The sequence below is a fragment of the Mytilinidion resinicola genome (genome assembly GCF_010093595.1).
Source record: "Mytilinidion resinicola strain CBS 304.34 unplaced genomic scaffold BDZ99scaffold_1, whole genome shotgun sequence".
Classification (NCBI taxonomy): Eukaryota; Fungi; Ascomycota; class Dothideomycetes; order Mytilinidiales; family Mytilinidiaceae; genus Mytilinidion; species Mytilinidion resinicola.
This window is the reverse complement of record NW_022985437.1, coordinates 3073550-3093950: the sequence shown is the minus strand read 5'-3', so window position 1 is coordinate 3093950 and position 20401 is coordinate 3073550. Positions and strand designations below refer to the sequence as shown.

The 20401-nt window shown below is 51.9% G+C and overlaps 7 protein-coding genes across 7 annotated transcripts; 3 read left to right on the top strand and 4 right to left on the bottom strand.

Annotated features, from left to right (window-relative positions):
• Positions 1-1988: 1988 nt before the first annotated feature.
• On the top strand, positions 1989-4437 carry BDZ99DRAFT_514124 (uncharacterized protein; the record flags this gene model as incomplete). Its single annotated transcript, XM_033724815.1, has 5 exons — positions 1989-2090; positions 2150-2915; positions 3632-3645; positions 3703-4079; positions 4152-4437. 5 exons carry the CDS (start codon positions 1989-1991, stop codon positions 4435-4437), a joined length of 1545 nt encoding a protein of 514 aa, XP_033584867.1.
• Positions 4438-6294: 1857 nt separating this feature from the next.
• BDZ99DRAFT_470849 (uncharacterized protein) lies at positions 6295-7204 on the top strand (the record flags this gene model as incomplete). Its single annotated transcript, XM_033721671.1, has 4 exons — positions 6295-6324; positions 6378-6443; positions 6500-7065; positions 7117-7204. The coding sequence occupies 4 exons, from the start codon at positions 6295-6297 to the stop codon at positions 7202-7204; spliced, it is 750 nt and encodes a 249-aa protein (XP_033584866.1).
• A 960-nt stretch (positions 7205-8164) lies between these two features.
• Positions 8165-8449, bottom strand: BDZ99DRAFT_514122 (uncharacterized protein; the record flags this gene model as incomplete). The annotated part of the gene is made up of 2 exons (XM_033724814.1): positions 8165-8269; positions 8327-8449. The coding sequence occupies 2 exons, from the start codon at positions 8447-8449 to the stop codon at positions 8165-8167; spliced, it is 228 nt and encodes a 75-aa protein (XP_033584865.1).
• A 1636-nt stretch (positions 8450-10085) lies between these two features.
• BDZ99DRAFT_470848 (uncharacterized protein) lies at positions 10086-11480 on the bottom strand (the record flags this gene model as incomplete). Its single annotated transcript, XM_033721670.1, has 4 exons — positions 10086-10403; positions 10947-11064; positions 11119-11164; positions 11351-11480. The coding sequence occupies 4 exons, from the start codon at positions 11478-11480 to the stop codon at positions 10086-10088; spliced, it is 612 nt and encodes a 203-aa protein (XP_033584864.1).
• Positions 11481-12266: 786 nt separating this feature from the next.
• BDZ99DRAFT_514121 (uncharacterized protein) lies at positions 12267-16980 on the top strand (the record flags this gene model as incomplete). The annotated part of the gene is made up of 9 exons (XM_033724813.1): positions 12267-12350; positions 12402-12485; positions 12546-13079; positions 14094-14210; positions 14267-14524; positions 14611-14769; positions 15314-15430; positions 15483-15611; positions 16663-16980. The coding sequence occupies 9 exons, from the start codon at positions 12267-12269 to the stop codon at positions 16978-16980; spliced, it is 1800 nt and encodes a 599-aa protein (XP_033584863.1).
• Positions 16981-17311: 331 nt separating this feature from the next.
• BDZ99DRAFT_374577 (uncharacterized protein) lies at positions 17312-17506 on the bottom strand (the record flags this gene model as incomplete). Its single annotated transcript, XM_033714928.1, has 1 exon — positions 17312-17506. The coding sequence occupies one exon, from the start codon at positions 17504-17506 to the stop codon at positions 17312-17314; it is 195 nt and encodes a 64-aa protein (XP_033584862.1).
• A 185-nt stretch (positions 17507-17691) lies between these two features.
• BDZ99DRAFT_514120 (uncharacterized protein) lies at positions 17692-17994 on the bottom strand (the record flags this gene model as incomplete). Its single annotated transcript, XM_033724812.1, has 2 exons — positions 17692-17838; positions 17920-17994. The coding sequence occupies 2 exons, from the start codon at positions 17992-17994 to the stop codon at positions 17692-17694; spliced, it is 222 nt and encodes a 73-aa protein (XP_033584861.1).
• Positions 17995-20401: the final 2407 nt, after the last annotated feature.

Below are 20401 nucleotides of genomic sequence, written 5' to 3'. Positions count from 1 at the left end.
AGCGTAAGTACTCATAATCCTCATTCTTCTCGGAATATTTATTGATAGCAACATAGCTTTTGTTCTTTGCGTCGCGCGGTTTAGTTTCTTGCTTGCTCGTCTTGAAAGCACAATTGAACATGGTTCAAGAGGGGGGTTCCTTATGCCATTGGCGTTCCGCATGGAAAATATCGAAGAGTTCTTGAATGATGCGGAGTCACACTCGAGGATTTGCGGTATCTCTGCCTGAGAGTGGAGCAGCCCGCGCTACAAGAAGTCCGAGACGCGTGTGCTGAATCTGGTTATGCGGGCAAAGAGAAGGACGAGGACGATTTGATAAACGGCCTTCTTACTCTCGAGGAGATGATGCGCCACTGGTCACGGGTCCATGCCAACAGTAAAGCTAGCTCCGTCCTGATGATTCCAGCTGGACCAGTTTACGGGGCTCCTTGGATTGATCGGTTTTTCTAGTCTGACTCCTGTCTTTGGATGATTTCAATCCTCTGGACTCTGGACTATGGATGGAACTCCTGGATTATGCTCTGTTTACTTCTAGGTTGCACTAGCACTCCCTTTCACTGAAGTCTTACGATGATTTTGCATGGGGTTTGCATGGGCAGGTTGCATTCGAGGGAAAATACTGAGGGCCAAATGACTTGCAGTCGGAGGGCGATTTCGGTGGGCTAGTGGATAGATAGCCAATGGGATGCAAATAAAACCAAATCAGTATCACGTACACTCTTTCTTGCCACTGTCTGAGGTACCTTCATGTGCCTTTACGATTCCGAAAAGCGTGCCCCTGAACTGTCAACAAACTCTTCAGGCTACTCCAGGCGGCGCTCGAAAGGACTCAGGTTGCAGCACTACAACCTAGGATCAACAACTCATATGCCAGAAAGCTACTCTCCGAACATCAGCTGTAGAGAACCCAGCTGAAATCTCAGCTGTAGAGAACCGAGCTGAAGCCTCAGCTGTGCAGGGCTCATCTAAACTTACTAGCGCGCCACCCTAGGGGTGGCCCCCTTCCTTCCCCTAGTATATATACAACTAGCTAGACGTCTATAGAAATCAGAGTTCACATCAATTTCAACCTGAGTAAAGGTGCACACAAGCTAGAAATACTACCGTACGAGGCCATATGAATTGGGGATCACCATTAATTGCTATGCCTTCGTCCAGGTTTGACAGTCTTGCCAGGCCTGATGTGAGGTAGCTGGATGCCAGTTGACGTTTTGTTGAAAGGCGATTTTGATGAATTATTGAACAACTTGTCAACGTCATCCTTCATCATACGTTGGAACATAATTTAGGAAAACAATTATATAAAGCAGAAAAGTATGAGATCAATCCCAAGGAGATTGCTGGGACTGTACGATTGGGTACTGATTGCATTTCTAATGTTTGCTTCAGCAGCACTTGTATGGTACTTATTCTGGCGAATACACTAGTTTTCGCGCGGTTCTGATAGCTATATGTGTATCCACTGTCTCTCATGCCCCCCATGGCCCTGCAATAAGAAGCCATATAGCTCTTGTATAAGATAGATGAGCGATATTACCCTTTTCGACCATATATATCTTCTGGTCGTCAAAGACGGCGCTGATTTCAGAAGAATGAGTCAGTTGATACTTAAAATTATCTTGATCAACCCATCCCGTAAGCGCATTCTCAAAGCTACGATTTTCCAGAACTCATGTAGTGAAAGGTATTCTGCTATAAAGTGGAGAAAACTCATGAAGTGTGCTGCTATTGTGACATTTTTCTAATCATATCCTCTTCCCGAAAACAGCACTAGCATAATCTTTCTTCTCCCTTTTCGACAGGGTGGCCTGATTCGGCTTTGCATGTGACCGCGCAGGCTGCGCTTTGGCTTGGTAGACATTTTGCAGGTCGCACCAGTAATTGCCGCTTCGTACTTCCACAACGCCGCACAATCTTCCTTTGACATACCCCTCCACCTGCCTAAGCACATCTCAGTTCTCATACCTATCTCTACGTACACTGCGCAGATGGCGAGCTTCGCAAACCTCCACCCCCCGCCTCATCACCCCAGCGGCAGCGAGTGCAGTACCACCAACCATGCGGTGGACCAAGGAGCAGACGAGGACTCGGTACGCGCTCCCTGTTCTAACTTTAATATCGATCAAATGTGGCTAACTATGAACGAAAGAGCTTCGCTGTCGCAACATGGTCGTACCTCACAGCAACAGTTCTGGCGATCTGGGCACGAATCGCCAGCGTTGCGACCTTCCTCATCCTCGCCGTCACAGGCCGCAAATCCAAGCCGGCCGCAATTACCATCAAAAGACTTCCCACCGAAACCCTGACCTCGATCTGCGAATTTTATCTTCAAGGCGCTGGACCAATCTTCGTGGAATCTGGCACGTGGAGAGCCCAGAACGACCTTCCTGGCGTGGCAGACATGGTGAAGGGCTTGGCTTTCATCAAGGAGATTATGGAGGGGGCGGTCAGGCAGAAAGTGCCCCATATCTTCGACGATATGAGTGTCCTGTACAGTTACTACACGGACCACAGCTCCGACCTGACGAAATGTGCGCGCCGCATCGAGGTTAAGCAATTCGACAACCCGCATGGTCCAAGATGGGATATCATTTGGGCCAAGATCGAGGATGTTTCACCTCTGGCGCTGACAGTTGGAGCGCCGGGGCACGACGCTCTCAAGCCTGGCATCTACGGTTGGCTTAACACTGCGAAGGCACAACGAGATCTGTTTTGCGCTACCGCGCCGACATCCTTGCTCAACGCAAAACGAAGTGACGAGTACCGCCTCAAGTATATGAGCAACATACACGGCTCGGTCTTCGCTTGGTGGTCTAAGCCAGATCCACCTCCGATCTCGTCCGAAAGACTCACGAACTGGGAGGTGTATGCAGAAGGCGTTGCTGCCTCGCTCGACAGAGTGTTTGAGACTGAACGTGCGCAGCATGTGGAAGGATAGCTCGAAAGGCAAGTAGACTGAGTTACTTGGGGGTTGGGACGCTGTTGGTACTGTCGGAGGAAGCTTGATATTCTTTGAGGGCCTTCTTTCCGCTCTCGGTCTGGTTCTCAAGTCCAGGTTAAATAGAAAGGGCCTCAGTCAGGGTATGAAAACATATCAAACGATAATATCATATTCGTGCTTGTGTGCACAAATTATCTCCAATCAGGGGAACCTAGAGGTTCTACATATAGGACTCTCGCCGGATACATTGCACCGAAGAGTTGTTGTAACATCTATGATTCAGTCGACTACCTTGTATATAACCCAAAAACAGCTGCGTTTTCTCCTTGCCCTCCTACAATGCACACATTCTCGAGGATTGGCTCTAGGATTTCACGAGCTTCGAGTCCCTGAGAGAGAGTTAGAATAGTGAATGGAACAGTAGAGTAGCCACAATTAGAAGTTCCCGTTTTATTACAATTGACGTCATGCCAATGCTCGGAGAGGTGCTTGGCGGAGCTGCGAGATCGGGACTCCTTGACCATTACCGCAGGTGTGAGTTATCAACAACAACCATCTACCTTCTACAGTCTACCAACTCGCATACTGCCCACTCACACTATCATGGCAAGCTCAAAGAAGCGCCCTAGAGGCACGTCCCCCCCTGGCCAGCGTACTGTTCGCCGCTCCAAGAGACTGATGGAGCAAAAGACCACTCCGACAAGGTACGTCTTGCACATAATTGCAGCTTTGCTCGAGCTACTCGAATTAATGCATCATAGACCATTTCTACGAAGCGCAACTGCTTTGCGGAAGCCCAGCCGTCTCCTCTCTCTTCTTCGACCAACACCGACGAACCCGTCAGTAGTAGTAGCGCCCGCTGCCTCAACGCATCCGCCGCCGAAAACAACGCCCATGCAGAGCCTGGCCTCGCATCCAACAGCTCGCCCGGAACCAATCTTATCGTGAAGCCCAAGGTTCGGATTCCGCCAGTCAATGCACGCAACCTCTTGCCCAATGAGCTTTGGCGCATGGTAGGCGCTGAACTCCTCCACGGCGCCAGCCCGGTCACCGTCGAGTTCGGCACCTGGGAAGTAACCGGCCTTCCTCCGGCGGTCGAGGCCATGTTGAAGGTCAGCAAGGGCACCAAAGGGGCAATGTAGTGGCAGATCGACCACACGGTGCCGCACATCTTCGACAGTATGGGTGCTTTGTATTTATACTACACGAGCCACTATAAGGGAGAGGTCGCAGAGCTCCACCGCCACGTTTGGGTGACCGACTTTGCCAACCCCGATGGAACGCCTTGGGAGACGATTTGGAGTAAGGTAGAGGAAGCCTCCCCGCTGTCTCTCACCATCGGCGCCCCGTCTCGAGCTACTTTCCTCTCCTTCGAAGGAGACCTTTTCATGGGCCGAGCCATGTACCAGAGAGATCGACTCCTTGCCACTGTCCCGTTGTCGATCCTTCGAAGGAGAAAAATGGAGTGCGCCAGCTGCGATACGACTGCGACCTGAACGGCGCGGGCCTCAGATATTTCCGCGGCGACCGCAGTGTGATCTATCCCATCGTGGAGCTACACGGTCAGAAGACTGCGACCAATATAGGCGCCGGTGTTAACGTAGAGTTCGAAACGGAGCGACTCCGCGACTGGCATGAAGCTCTTTAAGAAGCGAGGGGCCTTTAGTCAGGTATGTGGTTCTGCAGGCCGTCCATTTTATTCGCCCTTGTCGATCTATACTCAAGTACTGACAAACCATGGCCAGAGTTTCTATGACAGCGAGGCTAAGCGGTCTGCTACAATCACTTATTCGAAGGAGCCCTTCACCCTGGTGACAAGCGGATCTGGCAAATCGAATTCCCTGGTGAGGGTGTGACGGCGCTCCAAACGCCTACAACCTAGATCTATATACCAATACGCGATCACAGCGCTTACCTTCTTGCATTTACTGCTTAATGCCACAATCATGCGCGTCTGCTTGCGCACCTTCCTGGTGTTGGCCTTCCTCGTCTCGATCTGCACCGTCCGCGTGGTCGCGAAGACGCCGGGCGAGCTGTGCAACCGCACCGATGTCCTTGAGTGCGGCTCTTGCAGGCTCAAAGTTTCTCTTTACTAGCGAAGCCATCCCCGTAGCCCCCTATTACCTCTTTCCTTAGTTCAGCTTTCTGTTGTTTTTCAACTACATAGTTGTATAAAAGTCTATTAACGAATGCAATTCAAAGAATTTCCAGCATGGCATGCAATGCTGTTTGTTCTTTTGCGGCGTGAACACTCTCCATAAACGTCACCATATGGCTTCCCCAAAGGCGAAAGTCGTACCACACCCGTCAAAATTCTTAGATAATAAGCCCTGTACCTCTACATATAGCACCTGGATGTACTCGAGAACATCCTCTTCTCCGGCTCCGTGTGACGAGTGACGCAATCTCTTGATGCAGCCGTATATTTCCTCCTCCCCTATCATGTCAACTCTCTACCCTTCCACATCGATAGTCAAATCGCCACTGGACTTCTCAGCTCCTCTTTCAGTATTACAATCCTCTTTTTCCACTTCACCCTCTCTCTGCCTGCAATGTCGACTATTAAGGGAATGTTGAAAGATCTGGCCCGCGAGCCGGGCATGGGCCCGCTACCACCGCAGATGCCAGCCGGAACGAATGTATGCGTCCTTTGAGTGCTATGTTTACTCGATTGTATCTGACAGCAAGCTACACGCTGCCGTAGCGCGTGGATCTTGGGATTGTGGAAAGCTGCTACCACGGTGCATGATGCTTCAAGTGTTGCCGGAGAGAATGGTTATTTTTCCTTCTGTTGGCGATCTGTATGATCCAGAAGCCTGCCTTTTAGGAATACACTAGATTATCACTCCCTCTTGTCCTCAATAGTGGAGCATAAAGGTTTTGGAGGTCTTTCGGAAAGGCCTCTTCGGACTGAATACTAACGAAGTCTGATTCATTGTCTCATGTACATAACCTACCAATTGAGCTCTTCAACCCAATTCAAGGCGCAAATGAAGAAGTATAGGTTTCCTATTGCTCTCGTGTGCTATTGCGATTACCCGAGGTTCTGAACCTCTTGCTTTTTGCAAAATTCTCGAGCATTGAGTGAATGGCTCTGTCGATAACAGCAGATCTCCTCCTCTGGACCGAGGTAGACAGTCAGGGTGGCTTAAAACGTTCTATACGATCCACGCTAGTTACCGCATTCGTCCCAGAGGTTCTTAAAGGAAAGACCTTTTTTGTTCGCTCCGCAGAACCCGTCTTTCTCGCCCCAGCGTCTTCATCACACAGCAGCAAACGAGCCGCCCGTTCCTCTCCTACGAAAGTCCTATTACCTTGCTTTTTCTCGACTCTCAGCTCCCCAAGTCGCTATCATGGCCACCATGAGTAACTCGAGTGCATTGGTAATGCACTCTCTGAACTGGTCGCCCTGAACACGTTCTAAAGTGACCACCAGGGAAACTATGCCTCGTGCAAGTACAAAGGCGACCTCTGCCTTACGAGCATGATTGAGGTCCCACGTGTAAGTTACTTGCCAGAGTACGCACATAGTCAGAAAGCTGATTGCATGTGGTTTAGCCGAACGACCGCGAGGCATTGGCGCGCCACCCAGAGTTCATTGCGACAACCTCCCTCCATCAGAAGAGATGGACGATTGAAGGCGGCCTCTGGTTGGCACTCCTCCTCCTGTGGCTTGCGCCAGCCGACTTCACCGATTCTCTGGAGGAGCTTGTAGTCTACGTCAACCTTGAGACACTGCCGCACCATCTCTGCTGGGTGTTCCTCTTCAACCTCGTGAACATAACCAGTCTCCGCCGTATAATCTTCAAGGACCAAAACATCCGCCCGCTCCACTACACACAAGACGTAAAGCTTCTGCAAGATATGCTCGTAGACAAACTCCAACCGATTCTCCACCTTCCTGTAGTCGTAGCCGGATACAAAGTATTCTCCTTCGAACCAGGCGTGGCGCCAGAGAAGCGACAATGGGATATCGTTGCCGCGCAGCATGTGGACATAGGAATACTCCCTCTGCTTCGAGAGATGCGCGACGAAGACCGCATCCTCAGTGACCGCTTCAAGACGATGATGAAGAACGAGAGAGAAAGTCCGCTCGAGAACTACTTCGATGTAGACACGGCCGAGTACGTATGAGAAAGCACTATACTTGGAGATCATCTACTAATATGTCCAAGTTTCTTGAGATGGGCCACATCCGATGCTGGGCAGAGCTCTGATGCGTCCCCACAGGCTGACACTCCCCCAACGAGCCGCTGGAGGTAGCACTCTTTCTGTGTGCTGGCAGCATTCCTGGGCTCCTCTTCCAATTCCTGTGTCCTTGGCGTAGACCGTATGTAGATGTCGGGACTTGTTTTTCTTGTAATTGTGAGCGTGGAGCATTGTTGCTGAGCTCTTCTTCTCTGCAAGCTAAACTCCAAAAAGTACTTTCTGGCTACGAATGTAATAATATTAGTTGTACTCAACAAGATCATCGTGAAGCTTGACCAAGTCCTGCAGTACAAATCTTCATGAGTGAAAGTATGATTAAGAACCTCAACAAAGAATCTCCATTCTCTCCAATTTCCAATGAACAACGTGTCATCGCTTTTCAAGTAACTGAAGTACAGGAGCATCTTGGTAGGTAAGTATGCAGAGCATCTGGCTAGGGGTTGCTGAAAGATCTTTGCAATCCTCCAACTCGACCTCGCCGCGGCGGCACTCAGCATGTGGGTAGAATGAGCGACTACCCTCGTCGCAGCCTTCGGCACTTCCTATCATTCTCCAAATATAGATACGTGCATCAAGAATTACACCGCAAGAGCACTAGACCTCATACCAACATCACTCGTCGCAAAGATGAGCTGCGTCATCACTGTTCGTCGAAGAGGTCACATTTCAATATGCTAGTGCAAGAGCAGCACAATTACTTGACCTCTGATGCTGAAGATTTGACAAGAAACAGGAGTGGAAGGGACAAAGTCAAACTCAAAACACCATAAAATACCCATCTTGGCCACTCGGCCAACTGGATCATGAAAAAGATACTAAAGTGCTCCGAAGTCACATCGACGATAAGAAGACCCAGTTTCCCAATGAGACCCAATTTCTCGATGAGCACCCAATGAAACCATAACGCAACAGCTCCTCGCCAAACACTCGATGCTGCGTCTTGTTTAGTCATGGGGCCTTGTGCCTTGTACTGAAACGAGCACTTACCCTTCCAACCCGTCGTAGCGCTCCCCTCTACTCCTCATAGAACAGCCTCCTCAAGTTCAAGGAAAGGCGATCCATCTCATCCTCAAGGTCCTCAAGGCCGCGGCCAGTCGGGTTCCAGATACCCATGGCATGCTCCAAGGCCACAGAAAGACCTGGAATATGGACGCTCTACGTGACCACGAAGCTAACATTGAGAATCCCATCTGCGAGGAGCCCGTCGTGTCGAATGGGTTCCAAATCGTCAACGATGAAGTACTGCTGCAGCTCCACGTCGCCAGACCAGCGCGCGGAGTCGCGGTGTGCTTGCTGCATGGTCACATTCGTCAATGCACTAGGCTAACGAAGTCAAGCTCTCGACCCGTCTGTCGCAGATGGGACGGGGTGGCAAGCGCGGCTCCATCCCGACGACGAGTCTATGAACCACTTTGGTGCACTCAGGGGGAGCCGCGTGTAGGATACGAAAGGAGCCGTCTACACCGCCTTTCGTGTATCGGGAGGTGGAGTACGGGCTCGGCGCAAGGGTTGCAGCTTCTTGGGGAAAAGGGCCTCGGATTCGCCCTTCTAAAGTTCCCTATAATAGCTTTTGGATAGCAAGAACAGGCGTTGTTGGGGGCCTACTGGTGGGAGCTGCAGTGAGCACCTCGTGCAGTACCATTCACTTGTGCAAGTGCAGGATCGCCGAGTGCGAGCACGTTGGGATACGCGTTAGGCTGGGTAACTGGAACAGAGGGTGTGTGGATGACCTACATTGTAGATGATACGTGGCAGCGGCGAGAGCGAGCCGGCGCCGAGCAGCTCGTCGAGGCGTTCTCGATCTGGTTGCTCTGATATGTTGAGAGCGGAGCTGATTGGAAAGCCACCGACGAGGCTTGAAATCCAAGGACGCAATATGTTGTGGGATGCGAATGTGATATAAAACTGTTGATGTGGGCGCCGCCGTCGCATCTTCTGCCCCATTATCTAAAAATCGTTACCAGTGCCGACAAGGAGATTGACATAAAAGCTATTCACAAGACATCTTAGGGTAGCCGTTCGGTCGGTACCACTCGTGCGTACTGTCGGTCCTACACGGTCGAAACGTGCAAAGGGATCATACAGCTGCGTTGGGTCTCTTCGGCTTTTGCGCTCGTCACAATGAAGTCGAGGGTTGATTAAATTGCAGCCGTTCCAGAAACCTTGATATGGCTACCTCATTACGGGGCCACAGAATCTTGATGCAGACAAGGAGAAAGCAACTTCGGGCAGATGAGACGCACAGCTTCCAGACTCGTGTCTATCCCCACGTCCTCCCGCGGCAGAGCCTGCTCCCCTCCTAGAATATATCATGCCAGTGGCTGCAGTTTCTCCTCCTCAAATCCACCATTTATTTCTAGACATTGGCCGTGCCGGCTGGCGTCGCGTTTATGCTGTCATTCGCGCTCAGTCTAGCTTCGAGCGGTACTAGGGAAGAAGGAGAGTGGAGGAACCCGCCGGCGAGTGGGAGGACGGCGAAGAGTTGAAGGGTCAGAAGGAGGATTATCTAGAGGACCGTGGTTTCGCTTCGAGGTGGATGGGGAGGTCAGCCGCGAAATAGAGCGGGTGGGATACCGAAAGATTGACACGATACAGAAAAAGGCTTCGCGGACTCAAGAGACGGCGCTCTCTCGCAAAGTAGATTCATTGAGAAGCTTTACGTGCCATACAAGTGGATAGATATACTGCCATGCGCATTTCAATCCTCATCCGCAAAGGTGTGTTCGAAGCCGTCGAAAGGCATCAACACGGCCAACGCCTAGGAGAGAAGGTGCCTATATCCATGAGCCACCCGTCGGGAAGATTTGTGTTTCGTCAGTCGCCAATGTTCTATCTTGCCGTTTTGCCCTGAGCGTGGGCGACCTAGCTCATCTTTGCGCTGAGTGATCCTAGCAGAGTTCCGGCCATCTTGCGGCTTGAGGCTTGCTGAGTCTGTCTAGGTTCCCAGAACGATGGGAAGAGCTGCAGCATGCAGCAAGGACAGGCGCTCGCTCGACACGCATGCTGAGTATTGACGCGGCGGAATATGTACGGGTTCGAATGCTGTCAGGAGAGTGAAGACACGGAGGAAGCCGCCGTCGAGTGCGAGGGCGGCGAGGAGGTCGAGGGCTCGAAGGACGAGTCTTCGGTAAGGGCGTGGAGGCTGTTCGCAGAAGATGGAAGAGGCGAGTTCAAGAGCTGTGAGATCGAGAGGTTGGATACAGAGACATGTTGACATTGTACAGTCGCGGCTTGCCTGACTCAAGAGACAGACCTGTTCCTTTCAGTATCAAGAAATCTTCCTCATCAATCAAGTCGAGTTACTGTCATGTCGTTGCCAATTCGCTTCCGCAGAGGCGCGTTTGAAGCCGGGCGAAGGTATAAACACCACTTCGCGGGACGCAGACGACGCCTGGAGGAGAGATTACCTGTACCCATGAGCCATTCCCTGGGAGCCTTATGTTTCTCCAATTGCCAATCTACATCTTGCCGTCTTGCGCGGAGCGCGCGCAGCGCCGCGCCAGGCCTCAGCCAGCACGCAGCACGAGAAACAACACCAAGGCAGGGCAGTGACGCGTTGCATCACTAAGCAACATCAGGACCGGGAGAGCAGCATGGCGGGGCGCCGACGCGTAACAACACTAGCACAACACCAAGGCGAGGTACATCACCAGCAAGTCAAACACCAAAGCCATCATCACACACAAGCAAAGGCAAGAGGGAAGAGATGCCAAAGGCAGAGAAGCTTCTTCCTCGAGTACCCAGACAAGCTGAGTAGTTCAATGAAAAAGATAAAAGGGTTGAGGAGATATCTCACTCGAATTTGTTTGTCCAAAAATTCCCTGCCGATCCGAAGACCAACAAGAGTGGTCAGAAAATAGTTCTCAAAAAGCAAATCTGAGCTCGGACGAATCCTCACTGCTGCAGATATAGCCCTGTGATGATTGTTAGTGATTGTTTGTGGAAAGGATGGGGAGGGGAGGACTTACCATGCACTAGGATGAGGAACAGAACGAGGGACGGGGCTCAGGCTGCCTATATACCCAGGAAGATTTGGTGATGACTAAGCCGTGGGCTGGGCAACGGGCTGTGATTGGTTCGCAGGGAGGCTGTGGAAGGCCGTGGAAGCTCTAGAGGTCGGAGTGGTTGCCTAGAGCTGCGCGGGTGGCTAGAGAGTGGGCGGGTGGCTGAGAGTGGGCGGGTGGTGTGAGGGGGAACTACCATCGCGGATGGAGGAACTGGACAGCGGACGAGTCCGTGAGGAAACGGGCTCGAGATTTCGTAGCAGCAGTGCGAAGGCAGAGGGGGAAGTGGCACTCAGAACCAGGGGAACAGTCGCCAACCTTTCCATGGATTTGACGTTTAGACGCACGTGAGGGCTGGTCTATTGTGCTTCCTCTCTTTGTCTGGAAGCACGGCTAGGGGTTAGACACAGTCGTTCGACGCCAGCGCAAGCAACTCGACTTTACTGCTCTTGAGGCAAATGCATGAGGATTGTGTTTGTACAAGCAAAAAGCGCCTTCTTAATGACAGTATTGTTGCTTAGGAATAAGTACAGTGATGCCATCCGCTATATCAAGCCGTGGATTACTGTGTACTTTGACCCCTGAAAGATGAGGATTTTCCACAAGTGAAAAGCTAATATCGATACCTCTTCGAGGTATTTTCATCGTTCTTTATCAAAATTTATTTTCCTGTTCTTTATGGAGAGCGCCGAAATAATAGGCCTAGACACCGAGCTGCTGTCGATGCTCTCGAGTTCTCACTACATATCCTGAAAACATTCCCAAATGAAAGTCGAAAGGAAGCCGTAAGTGTGATAGAGTTTCCTGTCGTAAAATGGCCGTTTCATGGCAGCATAATGTCCTGATTCCCATTTCATACCGCAATTATGCAACCCCGAGCAACTACGGCTGCGTCATAGCGCGCACTGCTCTTCAGCACGGGATGATCGCGTGCCTTCGTGCTTGGCCAGTGCAGGTACAGTCCAAAAGCAGACGTTAGTTGGCCAACAACCGAGTCTCCCCACATCAACCACAAAATCAAGGTCATCGAGCATCTGGCTGTGCTGCTGGCTTGCGGTCTCCCTATCTGCCTTTGGACCCTTCACCTACCGTACACTGTACCCGCCTCTGCCATGGCGATTCAGCCTGGCGTTGGACTGCTTGGTCAGTTACTAGGCGCAGGCCCGTTACCTCCAGAGATTCCCGCGTACATGAATGTAAGCTGAACTCTAGGTATCAAAGACGTTCACGTCTGACTCAAAATCTAGAACCCGACCCCTGCCGCTCAAACCCCGCGTTGTACGCATAGTGATACTGCTTTCTGTCGCATCACAGGAACAGTTCTGGTTCAGGTTAGATCATCCACCTGCCCGGAGCTTCCACATCGAGCTGACCCGTGGGTTCTATTATAGAAGGGCGATCTGGCTACATTCAGCACGCTATTCCCGACATCGGTCCCCCTCCTCGGATCGACCCATTGGGTCATCCATCATGGCCTAGCACAGGCACTTCTATTCTTTTGGGCGATGCCCATCGAGTTTGCTTCTCTTGTGGAGAGTGTAGTAATTGTAGAGGATGGGAGCGGACCTGGCGTGTTCTGTTCACTCGAGATGGAGCACTTCATGAGCCTCGAGAGCATGGACGACATCAACTTCACTGGCGAGGGAGCCCGGCCGCTCCATTTCAGCGAGGACGAACGAGCTGTGCAGACTTTCCTGAAGTCGGCTCTCGAGCCTGTCCTCCACCACCAGCGCGTCCGCTCCGGCGGCGTCCGCCTACGCTTCATGTCTAACCTCACCGGCATCTGTCGCGCACCGGATGTCCTCGAGGAATTGCGCCGCCGCAATGTACCCGGGGCGCGCGGTCCCACCTTCAAGGACCAATACAGAGAGGAATTGAAGGTCGACAACTTCTGGAAGGAGTTAATGGGCGAGGAAGTCGAGCGTGTGTGTGAAAGCTTGGATTGGTAGACATCGGGCGTTATCGAGGTGAGCATTACCTGCACGAATGCATGGTTTTCGCGTTCTAAATACAGTAGGGAGATGAAGCCACGAGTACTGTCCGGCTTCAGACGGATGTGCAGTTGGTGTTTTCAGTACCCATTGTGTTCTCCCCCTCATTCACTTCCTCTTCCATGATTGCCAGCCTTCTTCTGACAAGCAATTTCTGTCTTGGAACACCTCCACGGCAGCGTCTTTGGTGGAATAGTGGCTGGTTTTGGTGTCGATAGCTGAATATGCAGTCTACCCGTTGTTGACGGGGATTTGCTGTACTCGCTCTTTGGTTACTGAATAGAACGCCGCAAATCACCCCTCATTTCAACTTTGTTTCTAGTGATATGCATATGAGCTTGACTGATTGTCTGTACGGACATCGTCTTACTACTGTCTGAGGCGTCCTGACTTATAAGAAAGGGTGTGGATGGTATGCGCAGTTTGATACACCGTGAAATGCCCACGATCCAAAGCTAATCCGGCTATTCTCCCTTGCCGCTCTCGAAGCGGCCTACTATGCGATTCAAAGGCTCCATTGTATTCATAACTCCGGAGCGGATATATCGTTGAGGCAGAGCTCTGCGGCTAGACGTACCTTGCCGACGTCTGAGGTTCTCCGGTAAAGAATGAAAATCTAGATGACATGTAAAATACCAGAGAATATGTATCTCCGATTATCTGAATCTGTCTAAATGATCTCCTTTTCCGCCATTATGGGTAGTCTTGCATGTGATCGGAAAATCAGGCCTGCCGCGAGCAAACCTCACAAGCCATCGCGCCTCTTCACATCCAACACATCTGGCGGCCACCAGCCACCTTCCCGGCAATCACACCTCCGATTCCATTTTCCAGGTATCCGATCGCGCCCATCGCGAAGACCAGACCTCCGAGCGACACGGCGGCATTGCCTCCTGAGGTCGGCCATCGCACGTCACGGCGGATCGCCCCAAACGCAACGCACAAAAGCCGCAGCGCTTAATCGAAGAGCTTTCGAAGGATCGTGGCTTTGCCAACCCCAAGGCTCAAACCCCTAAGGCAGCTCCCGCGATTAAGCAGACTAAGAGAAAGAGAGCGACTGCAAAGGTACATTCCTCTAGTGTTCTATTTCTACGAGGACTTACGCGCTAACTGTGTTCCAGGGCATTCAGCACCTGAAGAACCTAAAGTCCGTTAGCTCTGCGCCCTTGGGCAAGGCGCTGCTCACCAATATACCTTCCGACAAACCTGGGGCGCAACGAGCGTGGAGCGCGTCGCCGCATAACCAAGGAAGGCGACGAGATAGAGAAGAAGAACCTGATCGTGAAGCTACGAACAGGCCACTCACCTGCCACCGAGAAGGCGGGAGATTCGAGCCCTATCACGACGTTGAAAGATTCCGGTCTTTACGCTACGAAGCGGTGAGCCCGAAGTCGGCAAAGACGAGAATGAATCTGTCAGCAACACGGGTCGCGAAGCTTCTTCAGAATCAGCGGTACCAAAACAGGCCAAACGCACCTTCAAGTTCACCGGCCCGCGCCGCGATTCCGCGCAATTTCTCAAACCACTGAACCCCGACACGCCACCTGTGCAGACTGGCATGGCCACGCCCAAGCCGAAAGAGAACCCCGGCCAAGACACTAGCTCACGCGCGACGCTTGGATCTGTGCGGGAAAGAACTTGCCCTTTCCTCCGGTCAACGACGCCAGGATTGCTGATAAGGAGTCTTTCAGCCAGGCGCTGATTGAAAAAGGAGTGCCCGCCCCTCTTCTTTTCCCGCAAATGAGAGTCCGGATGTAGCGTTGCGAGATCTCACTCGGCCTGAATTCACCTTCCTCTCTGGCCTATCGCCGCGACCGCTGAATGTCCGAAAACCTACCAAGTTGACTTGCTGGGAGAGAGCGCTTTCGCAAATTTCGAGTTTACTCGCAAAGAGATATTCACGAACCATGAAAGCGTTACGGGGAACGGACCTAGAGGCAATTTGAAGCGGCCGCAGCTCTCAGGTCTCCAGCGCATATGGCCAACCGCTCAGCCATGGCAATAAATCAGAGATTGGGATTCACGTCACCGATGAAAATGGAACTCAAAATACACAGAAAGCGAAAGAAGAGCGAGATGAGGAGGATAGGTAGAGTCGACTCCTCAAGTTACGCTCGAGGCTGAACACGAGCGGAACCCCGGTGAGGCTTGATGGAATCGCAGCGCAGGTCGACGCGCAGAACGCAGACCTTATTCTCCAATCTCGTACGACGCTTGCACCTAGTTTGCAGAACAATGAACACGTGTACGAGCCTTCAGGATCTTCCAAGGCCAAGGCGGCCGAAGTGAGTTATTTCTCATCTAAATTTCGCAGGCAATGCTAACAAACAGCGGCAGGAGGATGAAGTCGAGAACGTGGAGCCCGACGTCCACTTCGAGCCCGTTGTGCGCCTGACAGAAGGTCGAGACCAAGACGAACGAGGGGCTCGAGGAGCAAACATTCAAGATGAGCGCCAAGCTGTCCAAGTTCGACAGCAAGTCGTGGGAGTGGAAGGAGAGGGGCACCGGCGACGTCAGGTTACTGAAGCCCACACTATGCCTGCTCACTTCCAGTCTGCCTGCTCATCAATCCACTACGCCCGTTGACTTCCAGTCTACCTATGAGCATATTGTCCCCGACAGTGCCAGCGCACTTCCAGCTTGCGGATTCCCAATGCTTGCCGCTTCACCGATTAGAAGGAGCTTCACGTGCATGAGGAGGGCAATACTAGGGTTAAGGTTCTACTCACTGTACACTGCGAGACGCCACGAGATTGTGGATATAGCACATGCGGAGTTACGTTTGAAGTTGCTGGCGCGGCGTGGAAGGTGTGTGAAGATGAGGAAGCCGGCTTTCGATACTCCTCTGCGCCTCGACAACTTTCCCATTTCCGACCAAACCACGTCCTCGCGCTGGCTATGTTACCATTTGGGCCAGCGATCTGATGATCAGCAAGTGAAGAGGAAGTAAGATAGGAGTGAAGTACGTAAAGAAGAGCGGTCGGAAGTGAAGTGAGAGAGGCCTGGCAATAGCTCTAGAAAGAAGAGCCCGGGTTCTGCAGCAGCTACTTCGCTGCACCATCCCTCTCCGTCTAATACTCAGGTTGAAATTGATGTGAACTCTGATTTCTATGGGTGTCTAGCTCGTTGTTTATATACTAGGGGAAGGAGGGGGGCCAGCCCCGGGGGCATAACGTGGTATCTCTTCCTGACGCGTTACTTGATTCATCCTGTTTCCTGATACAGTACTGATACCGTGCTGCAGCACTGCTGTTGCACTACCTGTTACTTCCTCCTGTATCAGCATGCTATCCTGATACGTTACTGCATATGAGTTGCTGACCCTAGGTTGTAGTGCTGCAACCCGAGTCTAATCGTGTCGACGCCCGCTGAAGCGACCCTCAAGGAGAGGAACGCCCTGGGCGTGCTTCTACTTTGGCCAGGATTAGCTTACACCTGTAGCTATCACTGGCTTGCGTCGAAAGTTAAACGGGCAGACGCAGCCTCAATCCCAGGACTCCTTTCTCTCTGAGCACAGCGGCTATGGTGCGACTCCTATCGCTCCACCAACCCGTCCTCGGAATGTTCCTTCAACTCCAACTCCCTGCCCTCCCACCTCTCCGCCCTCCGCCTCACCAGCCAGGGCTCCAGCCCCTTCGACACACCCCCATCCCTCCCGCCCCGCGGGCCCCGCCCGCACCAGCTCTCCAACTCTAGCACTCCGGGCCGCACCATCACCACCACGGCCGCCAGCGGCAGTGGCAGCAGCAGCGCTACCTCGCGGCGCTCGCAGGTCGCCGTCGACGCCGAGGCGCGCTTCAAGTGCGCTGTCCAGGACACCGTCGCCGCGTTCTAGGCCGATCGCGACTGGCATCCTTGGAAGTATTAAAGCAGGATACGGTTAAAGCGGAGATAATAAACAGGATCCTAATGGCAATGGCAATTGTCTCGGACGGTTGGCTCCCGTCTTCGACTAACTCCTAGAAATTACTCTCTGGACCGTTTCTGGACCGGACTACTAACTGTCGGCACTGTTGGGGAAGGAGGATTGGTTGCTTGGGCACTGGTTTCTGGCGCTTTGTACTTTTATTTTTTAAAGCAGTGGAAAAGGGGCAGAGTAACAGAGTGCCTTCTTTATACTTCGCAGAAATGGTTAATACTGGGGATCAGATATGCAGTTAATGGAATCATGCACTGGTTAAACTAGATCTTATTATACGTAATAGTTTTCTATGCATGTCGACCTCAGCGATCCCGCCAAACTTATCCCTATCCAAACTAGCCTGCAAGACCTCCCTCAGGGCCAGGCTCATCCAGGCACCGCAGCTGACGAGACGCCCGTTGAGGGTTTCGCCCTTCTTTAGCTTCACATGCGCGTCCATGCTGCAGCGAAAAGCAACCCTTTCACCTGCAGGACATTAGGTGAAGTTCTAAAGATCAGCGATTGATGAAAATTACCACTTCCTCTCTCTCAGGTTCCAGCGATCCTGAAAAACGGGCTCCGTCCGTTTCCAGACTTTGGGTGGTTTTCGATAGACCATTTCTCTGGCTGAGTAGCCTTCTTCTCCTAGGCTTGTAGCACAGCTAGCTCTTTAATCAAGCCAGCAAGCTTTGCTTCATCTTCCTTGTGTCGTGGCTCCGTTAGATCGATAAGAGGTTGGAATTCGGCGATGTTATCCGGGTTTACTTTGATGGAGTCTCGCATAGTATCTAACTGTTTATGAAAATGTTAGCAGAGTAGTTCAGGAAGACTCTTCCAGACTATCGGAGCTGGTGATAATTGCTGTTCACTTACGATCGCTTGGAGCTCCGCAAGTGACTTCTCGTACTCCGCGATATCTGCCTGACAGTCCTTCACCGTGCGCGCCATGTTGGCAGGCTTGCGCGGCAGAGGAGTGTCTCCGCCTGGGGCGTTGGGTTGAGGAGATCTTGCGCGAGAACCTAAAGATATTGAGGTCAGAGAGGGCTCTGAAGTGAGGATGTAGACCGCCGATTGGGTTGCGTTCCAGAGAGCGGGCTATATTGTGCTTGGAGGCGGGAGAAACTTACTATGATGACGGCGTTGCAGTGAAAATGGCGCGGCCGCGAGCGGCCATGTCATGCGGAGAGTTTCCAAGAGGCTGGCAGGTTTGGCCACGAAGTTGGCTGCACCCATAGTTATAGTGGTGATGAGGATGGTGGTGGTAAGGTGGTGTGTTGATGAGGAGGTGTGTTGGTCATTTGTAGAGGGGTGAAGAGGATTTTCTATTGTGGGCCGATAAGGCTTCACTAGCTTGCAATCTCGGCCTGTGTGCAGATAGACCGTGTCGGCCCGAGTCGTTATCTCTATCACTGCGGAGGATCAGGCCCAGTGTAGCTGTTGCTCAGAGAAATGAGCAGCGTGCCCATTTTCTTCATAAACTAGAGTGGACTAGAGACCGGCTCGAAGCTAGTCGAATCCGACAGCGACATGAAGTAGCTCCAGGCGCTCTGTAGTGTTGTACCACAAATGGAACCGTTCTCGGTCACCGACACTCCCCCCGACGGCAACCCACAGCGACAGGTACTGCTTCCACCACATTCGCCTCAGTCGACGCTCCAGCTGAAAACTTGCTCTCTAGGTTAGCCATGAACGGTATTCCCCAGCATCAACTTGTGCAGTTTCAGGACCAGAGGGTCGGACAAGCTGGCCGAGGCGATCGCAGACGGGGAAGCAGCTGGAGTGCTGATGAGACGGTCACCATGATTTGGAGTACTGAATGAGACACTCACGATGAGCTAGAGAACGGTATGTCACTGCTGTCTATTCAGTGACTTCTAGTACAACTGACTGTGTGTTCCTAGCCACTGCCATTGACAGCACCGCTACCTCCGTCTCCCACAGCTGACGAGCCTGACCCCATTCCACTGTTCGACAATAGCATCCGCCATATCCAATGTCGCGGCCTTCAGCATGCTCGAAAGCCAACGCCAGGCGTTTCGGGCTGCAAAAAGCTCCGGCAAGGTGTTCAAGCCAATCATGCTGCGTTGGCAAGGTCTTCAAGCCAACCATGCTGCGTCGGCAATCCTCAGATTTTCTAGATGTTGATGGCGATCCTCGTTCTTCTTGTGCTGTGGTTCCTCATTGCATACATCCCTTCCGCAGCCAGAACCCAAGCGGGCCCGCGACAATTCCTGGACACAGTTGCGTTGCATGTACCGCTTCGACTACTATCACGCAGAACTCAACGCCCATGGCAAAGATCCGCGCGAGTATTGTGTCATGTCTACGAACTTTTCTTGGCGACATGACCGACTACGTCAAAGGCATGAGCACGATCTCAGTCGAATGGACACGCAACGTCCAAGAAGCCCTGCGGAGATTTGTCGTTATCTAGCTGATGAGCTGGACCTGAGGCTCGGACAAGAGAGGGAAGAAAGGCGCGAGTACGGTATGCATCTCGTATGATCTATTGGTTCTGGAACGGTTCTTGAGATTGTCTGGAGGTAGTATAGAGGTTACCTATTGGAGGTATTCTGGAGTTAGTCTCCCGCACATTGCACCGAACGTTGGCGACCAACCGAAACCAAAGAACAAGGTGGGAAAGGGCTCGGATGAGAGGCCGCGAGTGGTGAGGAGGAGTCCATCGCATTCGTAGCTCCTACCGCTACACCTTGCGGCATACATAGGCATGGGCAAGAAGCTTCACAACATCTGGCTCGTATTCGAACTCCTCCATCTGCCTGTTGTGATACGATCCACCATCTCCGAGAAGCTTGAGGACCTCCCATAGTATAGTGGAAGTAAGGCTACCGTTTGACTGGCCGAAGACGTGCTGGCTGGGGTACTCCCCACAGCGGTGTCGCGCGAGCATATGTCAAGTCTGGGTCTATCAATTCATCGCTGATCAGAGTGGGGATCAATCAATCAATCAACTTTGACGTCTCCAAGTTGATTGATTGCTTCGTTGAACAGGCTGTGATTGATTTGATTTGATTTGATTAATTTCTGAGATGCTCAAGTTGAGTTGATGAGATTGATACTTTTTGACCCCCAAGTTGAATTGATTGGTTTGATTGATAGATTGATTGATAAGTTGATTACTACTTAGGAGGTTTGATGCCAATTCGACGCCAGGAGCGTATAGATTGCAGAGCACTAAGTAACTCAGGCTTCATATTAAGGCGTCGTACGCCCAGGAGATCGCCAAGTTCGCTGAAAATTCTCTCACAATCAGCTGAGGAGGCTGGGATGGAGTAGATATCAAGGGCTAGCTGGCCTAGAATAGGATAGCGATCTCTTGTGATAACCCAGTACT